Source organism: Rhopalosiphum padi, chromosome 2 (genome assembly GCF_020882245.1).
Source record: "Rhopalosiphum padi isolate XX-2018 chromosome 2, ASM2088224v1, whole genome shotgun sequence".
In the NCBI taxonomy this organism is placed as follows: Eukaryota; Metazoa; Arthropoda; class Insecta; order Hemiptera; family Aphididae; genus Rhopalosiphum; species Rhopalosiphum padi.
The window spans coordinates 71,809,826-71,822,976 of NC_083598.1; the positions used below are offsets into that span (position 1 = coordinate 71,809,826).

The following is a 13,151-nucleotide window of genomic DNA, read 5'->3' on the forward strand; positions in this document are numbered from 1 at the left end:
GCGGACGAAGGATAGACGATGTTCATAAAAAGTGTAAACTTTTTTCCATCGGTTGCAACAGTGTTAAATACACAAAAAATGATAAAATAAATAAATTCATTGTATTCAATTGAATTACCTAATTGAAGTTAAATTTATCGTCTTGATTTTTATCATAACTGAGTAACTAATATTAACGCTAAAAATATTTCCTTTTTTTATTTTTTTTTAGAACCGAGAAAATGGCCAAAACTATATTATTAATATTACATTATAATCCCCTATGCTCATATTTAGAACTAGTCGACTTTTCAAACAAATGCCCGAGTGCCCAATCGAATATTGACAATATTGTCGAGATTCGAGTGAATTTTACAAAAACTTAGCCGTCAACTCGTCTTAGTGAATACATATAATAAATCTCGCAATCCGTCCTAACATTAATATTTGATATTACGATTTCGATTTGTCCATTTGGACATTAATTGTTAAACGTCCACACGATCATGGGACATGGATCGATAGACGACAGAGGCGGGACGACGATATTCTGCTCGCGGCTGCCTGATATTTTGGTCCGCACTTGATTGTCAGCTGTTTTGCGTATTGAACACTTGGCCTCCTTATCTTATTATTCGCTCGTACCACGACCACCGCCAACAGCAGCAGCAGGCTCGTATTCGACGTGCGACGATATTAGTATTTCTGGCGGAGAAAACCGAAAATAAAAGACTATACCTATGCAATTTGAAGAGCAAACATTTATCTAATCTAGCCCGTGATCGCTCTAGGTGTTGCATGCACGACACGATATTATTATCGATCGATGATCAACGGTAATCGGAAAATTCGCGTGTGTCGCAACTAAAATTACTGTCGTCTGGTCGCGACTACGAAATACCTTTTTCAATGCCACTACTTCAACTACTGGCACAGTTTTACTACTCTTAGGTACGTATAATTTATACAGCGCTTGCAAATTATAATTTGTTTGTAAATTGATTTGTTCCAAACTGTTTGCACTAGGTTTTTGAATGCTTGATAATCGAGTCGTCTAACACTTTCCAGTTGATCAACATGAAAAAACTCTTTTCAAAAATCGACAACTCCAACAAAGATCCCAACTGCTTTGTAGGTAAACAGTTCACAGTTGGCCGTACATCTGTAACTGTTGAAGACGTGATTGCTGAAGGTACACCAACATACTTATAATAAAATAACAATAGTATCTATTATTATGATATTGTTATTGTCGTTATCATATTTGCAATACTTACTTTATATGTTTTCCAGGAGGTTTTGCTGTTGTTTTTCTTGTAAAAAGCAACAATAAAAAATATGCTGTCAAACGGCTCTTTGTCAACGATGAAGTGGACTTGGGTGTTGCTAAAAAGGAAATACAAATAGCCGTATGTTTATACTGTGATTAATAAAAAAAATTGAATATTTATGGTCGATATTAATTCTAACAAACTTAAATAAATTAATGAATGATATCTACTAATTTGTAGCTTATAGATGATACATTTTTTGTAAAAAATCATTTATATTTTTTGGACTTTCAGAGTAGCTTAAATGGGCATAAAAATATTGTTGGCTTTATTGACTCAAATATTACACGCCATAATAATGGAGTTCATGAAGTATTGATGTTGATGCCGTACTGTCCGTCTAACATTTTAACTCTAATGAACAACAGGTAATGTATGATAACATCATTCAAAATTAAATTTTAATTTAAAATCTTTTTTGATACAATAATAAAATATCAATATGACAATAAATTGTTATTATATATTAGTATTTTATTTATAGGGAGGGGGAAGTTATGAATTTTAAAAAAAATTCCCTAATCTAAAATTGTAATACAAATTATACAACTATACCTAACATAGGATTATTTAAAAAAAATCACGGATGTTGCCTTGTTGGTTACAATTCCCCTAATTGTATCACAGACAATATATTCATAAAAATATAACTATTCCTGATTCCTGATATCAAACTTTATCTTAAAACATATTCACTTTATCAAAAAATTGATGGTAACACATTTAGAACTTCACAAAATGTATGTAAAATGTAATATTTTGGACTGAAATAACAAGAATTTTTTATAGAAAGGCTTGTAAAAATAAAAATTTTACCACAGTGCGTCACCATTTTAGAACACATTTATTTCAACTGAACTGATGTTTATAATATACTCCATGAAAATATTGGTTTGTTGATTGTAGCTGATAATCATAGTAAATATGTGAATTAATAATCCCTTTTCATTTTACTTCTCTTAATTTATTTCATTTTAATATAAATGCTGACTCCTCAATTTGAATTTTTGTTTCTATTCATAATAACTACTCTGTACTGTGTGAATAATAAATTATCACAATTATGTACCAATACATATTGCTATATCATTTTTTTTTATAATAATTCAATATTTCAAAATCCGGATTTTGAATTCCAAAAATTTAAATTTTTGAAAATGTTCCCACTACTAGTTTGAATTACTTAAAAACTCCTCTATTACTTACAATAAAGGTTTTAAAATAAGCAATTTTTCAATAGCCTTAGTTGAAACAATTCATTTTTTTAATTTTATAAGAATATACATGTTAACTGAGTATAATTTATCTAAATTGTTAATATTAATACCATAATTGTATTATCAATAAAATGTTCACTTCACAATTCTAGTTTGTTAGCCTTGAACATGGTAATAAATATATCTACCATAGTACCATAGTACCATTTAATCACTAGTTTACTTGTCAATTGAGTAGTTATAGATAATTTTTCATAAATTAAGAAACCCAATTCTATACTATTTAAAATTAAATTTAAATATGTATTTTTAACAATATTAGTTAGTTTGATGATTCATTGATATGACTCATGAAAAGATGTATAAATTATGGATTATTGACATGTGTCAAACACTCATTTAATGTTAAGTATTTAGTTATTATACTTATGAAAAAATATTTAAATTTTAATAAAGTTTGGCATTTTTATTTTTTGTTATCAAGAAATAACATAACATTATAATAAATATATTTTAATTTAATTTGAAAAATATATATTATTTATGTTGTATTTTAGACTGCAATCTGGCCTAACAGAACCTGAAGTTCTTCAAATTTTTTGTGACACTTGTGAAGCAGTTAGCCGTTTACACCATTCTCAAACGCCTATAATACATAGAGATTTAAAAATAGAAAACATCTTAGTTAGTGAAAATGGTCAATATTTATTATGTGATTTTGGTTCAGCCACAGCACGTGAACTTGATCCAAATATACAAGGAGTACATGCTATAGAAGAAGAAATAAACAAATATACCACTATATCTTATCGATCACCTGAAATGATTGACTTATACAACAATAAAGTAATAACCACAAAATCAGATATTTGGGCTTTGGGTTGTCTATTATACAAGTTATGCTATTTTACATTACCATTTGGTGAAAGTCCGTTAAAAATACAAAGTGGTCAGTTCAGTATTCCAGATACACCAGAATACTCTATTAAATTAAATACATTAATTAGTAAGTTTATATCTAACAAATATATATATTTAACATAAAATCAAAATTGTTTAAGTATAATAAAAAATAATTTACAGAATATATGTTGGAGATTGAACCTGATTTACGCCCAGACATTTACCAGGTTTCTTACATTGCATTCCAATTAGCCGGAAAAGATTGTCCAGTTCAAAATTTAAATGTATTATTAATTACCTATTTACAGGAGTTGACATTTTTATCATAAATTTAACTATTTTTCAGAATGTTCCCAATCCTAATATCAATGAATTAATTGTATCTCTTAATGAAAAACGAGTTCCTCAAACACCAAAAACGCATGTCAAACCAAATTACCATTCAACTTCTGTTGTAGAAGGCACTAGTGTGAATCCAAGGCAAAGACCAAAACCTTTAAGTTCAGGAATACCTCCACCTTTAGGTTCATCTCCTACATTTAAAAGAGCATTTCAACCAGTTGTTGGAATTTTGGCAAATTCTCATTCACCAGATACATCCCACCAAAATAAAATATCTCCACGTGAAAAGGCGCCACAGGTGTTATTTCCAGTCAAAGGTAAATGATAAATATAACTAAAACATTTATGAAATTAACTTTAAACTAATAAGTAATACATGTTTATAATATACAAACTATGCAGATCCATTTGTTGAGACTACATTCACTCAATCTACAACAGTGTCACCTTCATCATCTCCTTTAATTTCTATGCCTAAACATAAACGAAATGTTAGTGAAACTTCTACATTCTCCAAGTATGTATACCTATTTTGTTTTAATTATTATTATTAAAGAAATTATATCCTTTATTGATTATAATATTTTTATTTAGAAAACTTGTATTTCCCTTTATTAAGAAAAATATTTTATTTTAGAATATTTGTTAATGATAATTCAAATCAATTCATGCCACCTTATGGAGATTCTACTAAAGTATGTTCTGTATCTTCAAAAGATTCTACTAGTTTTCCTGTTTCTAATGTGCGTATTAATTATTCATTATTATTATTATATTTATATCCCTATTAATATTAATATATTGTATTTTAGGTAGAAGTTAATAATTTGAATGCAAAAACATCTTGGAATCCATTCGAAGAACCGTCATCTTTTGAATATCAAATTAGTGGTGAAGAAATTTTTAACTCTTCATTTAATCAAATCCCTTCAAATGACAATGGTAAAAAGTTATTTGCATAGTTTTAATATAGATTATATTTATTAATAATTTATTCAAATCTGTACCATTAGTACACTATTTTATTTTAGTTAAACGTTCAATTTTTAGATGAAGTTAATGAAAAATCTCAAGAAAGTACTACCAAAACAGTGAAATCCAATGTAACAGACGAAGATCCATTTGGTTCTGCACCATTTCCTTACAAAAGTTAGTTAAGTTTTATTGGTTTTTTTAATTAGTTTTAAAATAAAAATAGTGAATTGACGTAAATCATAACATATAATTCTGTTATTATATTTTAGGTATAGACGAATCTATAGGAAATAGTCCAATTAGAAAATTATCCCTTAATGGTGAGTAAATAATTATTTTTTTTTTTTATCAAATTTTACTGCAATAGCCTTTAAAAAAACATAATTGTGGAGGTTTCCTTAACAGTATGGTGATAGTTTTGGAGTGAATAATAAAATTAAAACATTAATGTATACAAATCAATATTTTTTAACTATAGATTGTTTGTTTTTATAAAATATTCTTATAAAAATGTATGATTTTGACTTAAAAAAAACTTAAATTTATTAAACAATAAAATAATAATCTATCATATTGTTTTACACACTTTTATGCTTTTATAATAAGTTATTTTGGTTAGTAGCTTATAGATAATAGTTAATTGTAATAATACTAATAAATAGATTAATAGACTTGGTTAGACAGACATTGTTCAATGAGATAACTGTTCTTATTTTATTTTTTTGGATTATGAAATAATTTATTTATGCACGTTATAACATAATATATAAAACATAATATATCTTTCTGTTTTAAGACAAACTTTTTTGCAACTATTTTCTAATTATTAGAAGAGTGTATCTATATTCTATAATGAAATATTTATTAGAACAGTTAAACCTATTATTATTTACAAAATAAAAAAGCTGATGGATTAAACATTTTATTTTATATTTACTATCCTTTACTATTTTCTTTCCATTAAATATATTTTACCTATTAATCACTTTTTTTTTTATTCATCTACTAAATTTTATTATAAGCTCTTAATATATTTATAAAGGGATATTATTGCAGATTGTATCTTGGATATTGGAAACCTCCCTAATGAATTTCTTTATTTTTACTAACATATAATTATACTTGATACAATTTTCTAATAGCATGAATTATCTGTATTTTAGTAATGTTAAAATTAAATTTTAAAAATGTTGTAACTAATATAAATTATTTCTTATTTAAAAAAATATAATACTGGTTTCCAATTTAACTAAGCTTGTGCTATTTAACAACCATTAAAACTCTTATCTGGTAATATGGTGCTTGTTGGTTGGTTCTTTGTAGGTTTGCAACATGATGGGAATCAGGATTGATACACATTTAACAATGTCTCACCATAAATTGTGCATATCATAGATACGAGTAACGGTGATAATATATGCATGAATTATTTACCTTCTACAACAACTACTATTCTACTTAGTTACAATTTATATTTCTTATAGTTGTAATTAACCTTTAATCTTATATACCTTATAATATTGCATGTTAAATGTTGGATATCATATTATTTAAAATATATTATAATGTTAATATGAATTTATTAGTGTTTTTCGTCTATCATCTCTTAATTTTTTAGGCACTGACCTTAAAAAAAATGCTGAAAAATGGAAAACCTACTTCATCGAACATAATTTGAAATTAGACAGATTAATATTAAATAATGAACCTGACAGTGACGAGATTGCTACTGGTTTAGTAGCTACAACACGTAGTGATGATGAATTGGAATCAAACGAATGTTCATCAACCCCATTTGTGAAAATTCCACTTGAAGATCGCTCAAAGTATGAAAAATTAGCTTGTAATACTGATGAAGTATCTTCAGATGATAGTCAAGTAGCAAGCGGTGAAACTAGGAAAAAATCTTCTAAACGAAGAAAAATTCCTGAATTTAAATCAAATAGTCGTTTTCGAAAGGACAAAAAAAATAAAAAACATCAAAATGACTATGACCAATCTGATGATGATTCTATTGGATCAGCTAGTGATCTCCAAACTCGTAACGACGAGGAAGACACAAACAAAAACATTCCTGAAACTATGACAGTAAAAGACAGTATGATTACATGTGGATCATCAGCTTATCATGCTGAATGTGAAAGCATGGCACGAGATGATATTCCTCCACCTAACGCCCAAGGAGCAACTAGACTTCGTGACCCTGTACCTGTTAAAAATGTTGATGCTGAAATACCATTGATTTCGGATAATGAAGGAGAAGAGTATGAAAGTTTAGGTAATACTGATGTATTTGCAATGGCACCTTTTCCTAAAGCAAAAAAAAAATGTTCAGACAGCGACTCAGATTTATTTGGTTCTGTACCTTTTAAGTTAAACACGAATCCTTTTGAACAGGCTGATTTTGCCGATAGCGTATACTTTGAAAAAGAAGATTCAACCGAAATACCTTTCAGATCTGAACCAAAAGAGGCTATTTTAGTGGATTTAGATCCACAAGAGCCAATTTACATGAAAATAATTCATCAAAATGTTACACAGGTAGCAACTAATAAAGTGATAACTACATTAGCTACAAATAGTGGCTTTAGTAATATGAGTTTTGAAGATTACTCAAGTAGTGATGCTGAGGAGTCACAAGCTCCAGTTTATTCGCCCTTTGAAGTAGTTCGACCGGCTGAATGTGACATAAAAAGATCTTCATTAAAGAGTCGTAGTAATCCATTTACATAACAAATATAAGAAAAAACATCTTATAGACCTTATATGTTATGTATTTAAGGTCTATAGTTTTAGTTAAATTATTAATTTAACACTAGTTTTCTTGATTCACAAAGAGTACAATCATGTATTAAAAAACACAATTATTTTAGCATAGGTATTACAACTGTTACTAAAAGTACAACATAATGAAATCTCTCCTGTTTTAAAAACATTTCTATTGTGATTTTAGTTATGTTTAAGTGTGATATGTATAGCACTTAAGACAAGTATTATTAAGTCTAGTATATTGGCAATTGATGGTCTTATATTTATATTGTTACATTTTATTATTGTTTTATTATTTTTCAATTGTTTCAAAAATACCTATTGTTGTTTTATTTATCTAGTTTCTTAATAGTCATTATTTTAAATATTTAAACCAATTATATTTTATAGTCAAATACTACCTATAAAGTATCCTATATTGTGTGTATACTATAAACTGTAGCAGCTGAAACATGTGTTACAATAATTATTATATTCATAAGTATACTTAATGAATACAGTATTATTTTAATATTTTAGGCAACTTTTTAATGAAAGATGAAAATTGTTTTATGATGGTTTTAATTTGTATGAAAACTATGAAAATGGAATCTATTTATTTAACAAAAAAAAAAACAATGCTTTCTTCATTACCTATTTTGCAGTTATATGTGATGTATTTAAACATACATTGTCACTGTCTAATTAATTAAATATCAATTTATTTTAATTATATTAGTTAAGATGTTAAATTATTGCTAATATCTATTATCAGCAATACGGATTAATTTAAACCATAATTATTTCAAAATAAAAATTTTTTATTTTATTATACTTGAGTACAAAACATTAAGAGTGCAATATTAAGAATATCTAACAAATCTATGCATTTCCATAAGTATTCAAATATTTGAACACTACTATAATAACCAAAGAACAATATTGTATGCATCACATATTCACATAATACCTACTAAGTAATAAGTATTGGTTTTATTTTATAAAATTCTTAAACTAATATTTTTCACCTCCAAGTTCGATTATTGGTAAATTCTCTTTATTATTAAAATTTAAAGGTTAATATTTAAAATTAAAGCTGTTAAATGCTGAACACAAATTTGATATTTTGTACGTTTTCAAGACAAAAACAACACTAGAGGGCGTCCTGTTTTCGATTTATGCATGTAGTAGGTACCTACCTTATTCATTATACATTTTCTTAACAGTCCGTCTAATATTGTGAGTTGATTTTTTTTAGAGAAAATGTAAAATGTTGTATAATTGTAATGAAAACATAGGTATGATATCGTGTGCACGAAATTAAATGGAACCCTATAAAACTAAAATTCCTGTTTAAAAAATACGATAAAACCATAAAGTCAATTTTTAAATTAGTAAAAAATCTGTATATGTTAGTTAAAAGAAAAAATAATTTAATTTAAAAAAGAGGGGGTGATTCAATTAATTCATTACAATGTTTATAAACAAGTACAATATTATGTCCATTAACCATTATATATCCAGTAAAAAAAAAAAAACCAGAATAAAATTCAGGGTCATGCAGCATGTCGTATTGTCGTCCTGAGTCCTAATGTCAGATATGACGTATTTCATACTATTTACTTTATTTACTTTTTATATTATAGCTATATATAAATTATACAGTATTAAAGTACCTAATAATAGTAATCAATAATTGCTAATATCTAAATAAAAACAGATGGTATATAATATTTTCCTTATAGTTTATTCATGTCATTAAACTTCTTAACACATAAAAATTAAAAATACATTAAGTACAGGGTATGATTTTCTATAGGTATGAATGGTATTTGGTTATTCTTTTTACTAAACATAATAATTATCAGGAAAAAATACGTTTAATAAAATATTTGTTTGTACTTAAAATTACTGTGAAATACTGAAACCAACCTCTATAACGTAAACATTATACTTACAATTGGTTGGCTTGCTTTATGCAAAACGACTGCATTTATTTCGTTATCTACCAATATTAATCAACCTGATTTTGTATATTATCTTTTTTAGGTATCCTACACGTATTTTATCAATAGTTTTCAAAATTTTAGATATCAAATATTCAAATGTACCTATTTTATTCAAAAATGAATATAATAATGTTTAAATGCTTTGTTTTTTGAAAACCCTCTATAGTCTATAACAAAATAAATACAAATATGATGGTACTTCGTTACCTATAGAATAATTTTATGATATAATTTAATTATTAAAGTATTTTAGCTAGTAATTTCATCAATTAAAACAGAATATAGCGCTAACTCGGTATGCGTTCTACAGACAAGTTTCTGAGTATGTGCTCTACATACGTCGTTTTGATTGCGTTTTATTTTATTGATGGTTCACGATCTGAATGTCTTCTAACATGGCGAGAAATAGGTCCGGACTGTCTTAACGGTAAAGTTGAGGGTCCCTACATTTTTTTCGCACCAGGGCCCTCAGATTTCAAGTTCCATTCGACACTGGTAAAGTCGCCATGCAATACCAAATGATCAAGATGAGACTGCAATAAATTATTAAAAGGAACACCCCTCATTTTCTTCAATAATTTAATTTTCGCGTCCAACCACGACATCTCAATATTTTGAGTGTGGGCTCCTGTATTTGGATCGACATATGATATTTGGTGATTTACCGTGTTGTGTACAAAACCTCAGCTTGTGACTATGAAACACCTATATACAGTCCATTCATCAGAATGAATTTCTGATATACTGCCTCGCATTCACATTCTATTATCGGTAGAAGTATTTCTCAATCGGCAATCGCGTCGATGAAAATAAAAATAACAGCAATCGTTTCAATACTTTTAACCCAAATGCCATGAGGCCATCTATCCGTGCACAGTGATTTCGATTATTAATTACCACAGAATTTATATCTGCCAAGCAGGGAGAAGCATCTCTAGCTAATAATCTACCACTATTGTTTTCCTTCGGCCAGCGAAACGAGCTTCGTCAAACTGTACTAGATTTTGTGCATTTTCAACCATTTTAGTCTTCAAAACAGCTGTGCATACTTCTCGGCACATGTTAAACCAGTCAGTGACACGCTCATAACCTTCCTGTCCGATCCATTACCATATTTGTGTAGGAAATTCCAATACAAACATAAACCAAAATTCAACAATTTTACAAAGTGTTAACTCACTGTTGCAACGTTGGTTCAAATCAATAAAATAAAAATGCTACTATACCAGCTTGTGGCGATCTTGTTGTCTGATAGCCTTCTTTTTGGACACCGAAAAATCACCATCCACTCCCCATTACGGCATTTCCGTTGTCATTCAGCATTTTGGCACTTCTGTAGTACCTACATAACTCGCGAAACATCATCGCAGCCATCACAATTAATAAATAATACACAATATTTAAAAAAATTAATATTATACTCATAACGAAAAACTTCCGTGAGCGCTATAACTATAACTTGGCTAATCTAGCTACAATAGTTAAACAATAGTTGACAATAACTATCTATATGAATAATATAGTTAAATTAATCAAATATTATTGTTAAAAAAAATAGTATATAGTATTGTGTGGTTAAACCAATTAAAATAATTTAACTAAATACATTTAGTACATTCAACAATAATTTATGTTGTCACATAATATGTAACTCTAAATAATTATAGTTGATTCAACCATAAAAGTTATTAAATCAGCTATTTAGTTTTTTCCGTGATATGTAACTGAAAACCGAAAAGACGACTGTAATAAAACCTACAGACTACAGTACTTAATACAATTTAAGGTAAAGATAATTAGAGATGGCCAAAGATTAGATAATAAAGTCGAAATAAACACCCAACATGTCATAATTATAAAAACAATACAGATAACACATATATACATTCGTTGTCCAATATCACCGTATATCTTACGTGGACCGAGTGTAGAACGGCAAAACCTGTAGAATTACCTAACCGAATTATTAGCACCGAATATTTTTATTGAATTCTATGTATATCTATGTAAAAATCATGATTCAAACGAGTACCTTATGTCATCGAAAAATTTTGGTTCACTAGCTGTTTACTCATAAACATTTTAAATACTTGTAAAATTATAGGTATCCACCACTTACCTCTTACTTATATAGGTACCTAACTTATGTATCATTAACATTGACATTAAAAACTTTCTGTTTTGAAATATGAGATCAAAAGAGTGTGCTGTAATTCAAAAAAGCAAAAAACTTCAATCGGGCGATGAAGAATTTCATGGACCAAGTGATCCGCGCATGTAAGTTGTAAGGCTAGTAGAGGATGGGTATATGCCCGATATTATTTTTCATGTTTAAAATTTAACCTCTTCTGAAGAAAATGATATGTTTTATCGTTATTTTTACATAAATAAATTTAATCCATAGCAGTTTTAAATCCAGCGTTGTTTTTGAAACACCTTTTATATATTTATATGCATTAGGTATATATATAATATATACCTATATATCAGGTGTTCAATAAGTTTAAAAAATTAATTACAGTATGCATATTATTTTAATACCTACAATGAGCAATATCAGATAATACTGCTGTACATTTATGATGTAAAATCAAGGTGTGATCATTGTTTATAAAATATTTAACAACCTCATTAATTATATCATATAATAATTTATCAATCCCAATTATAGTCTAATGACTGTTTAGTGTTTCTAAGCTTTTAAACACTCTGTACATATTTTTTTAAATTATTTGTTGACCAAACTAATTATTAATGCTAATATACCTACCTACTATAATTTCAAGTTTATTCTTACTTCTTAGTAACATTTTCTTAAATATAGATATTGAATACATTAAAAACGATAAATAATAAATATATAATGCGTTATTTTACACTACCATTAGAATAACTGCGTATAAACATCAAAATAAATTATAATCATCAATTATAATAATAATATATTCAGTAAATTATTAGATATCCTTGTATGGATATAGATATGTATTTTAAGAAAAACCTGAAGCAAGGTTTCAAATGTTTTGATCGTTCAAAAAATAACTTAATATAACTAAAAAAAAACTATAAAAATATAACTTAATATGCTATACCTATTATATATTATATTATATATATTGTAACAAATATAATGGGCGATGGCTTATGCCCATATTTATAAATGTAATGTGTACTTGAAATAATAAAACTTCTATACCTAGTAATACTCACCTATAAGTTCATTATTTTAAAGTAGATATAGTTCGGGTAAGGTATCTTTGTTTAGATACCAATATTCAATATGAACATTATGATTTATAAACTATACATAATTTTCTAAAGTCAGTAAATTTAGTTTGCCTTCTACCCTCCACCTACTTGAATTTAACTAATTTCTTATTTCAACGTCGATGACATATATGTCAATATTGTCAACCTAACCTACATGGGTAAGCGTAATTAAATGTGGCTAATATATAAATATTATAAATAAAATAATACGAGTTACTACATAAGTCAGTAGTCCGTACTTAACTATATTAGTTAAGTGAAAACAAAAATCAATTTATTACACATTTAAATTAAGTTAAAAATTAGTTTTTTAAAATTTTTAAACTTAACTATAGTTATTTTCCAATTAACTTAGCTTTTATAAGTTGATTTAAAAA

General features: G+C 27.2%; 1 protein-coding gene across 1 annotated transcript; it reads left to right on the top strand.

Moving 5' to 3' along the window:
• Positions 1-62: 62 nt before the first annotated feature.
• LOC132919778 (uncharacterized) lies at positions 63-8,152 on the top strand. Its single transcript, XM_060981620.1, has 13 exons — positions 63-930; positions 1,006-1,171; positions 1,273-1,388; positions 1,545-1,678; positions 3,085-3,533; positions 3,611-3,714; positions 3,777-4,089; positions 4,175-4,289; positions 4,410-4,515; positions 4,585-4,714; positions 4,823-4,921; positions 5,017-5,067; positions 6,366-8,152. The coding sequence occupies exons 2-13, from the start codon at positions 1,057-1,059 to the stop codon at positions 7,478-7,480; spliced, it is 2,847 nt and encodes a 948-aa protein (XP_060837603.1). The 5' UTR covers positions 63-930; positions 1,006-1,056; the 3' UTR covers positions 7,481-8,152.
• Positions 8,153-13,151: the final 4,999 nt, after the last annotated feature.

What these genes read in the sequence shown, in the direction of transcription:
- LOC132919778 (XM_060981620.1), top strand. Translation starts at nt 1,057, where the DNA reads ATGAAAAAACTCTTTTCAAAAATCGACAACTCCAACAAAGATCCCAAC. An exon ending in GTCCAGTTCAAAATTTAAAT is followed by an intron (nt 3,715 to 3,776) that starts GTATTATTAATT and finishes ACTATTTTTCAG; the next exon opens with AATGTTCCCAATCCTAATAT. An exon ending in GGTGTTATTTCCAGTCAAAG is followed by an intron (nt 4,090 to 4,174) that starts GTAAATGATAAA and finishes CAAACTATGCAG; the next exon opens with ATCCATTTGTTGAGACTACA.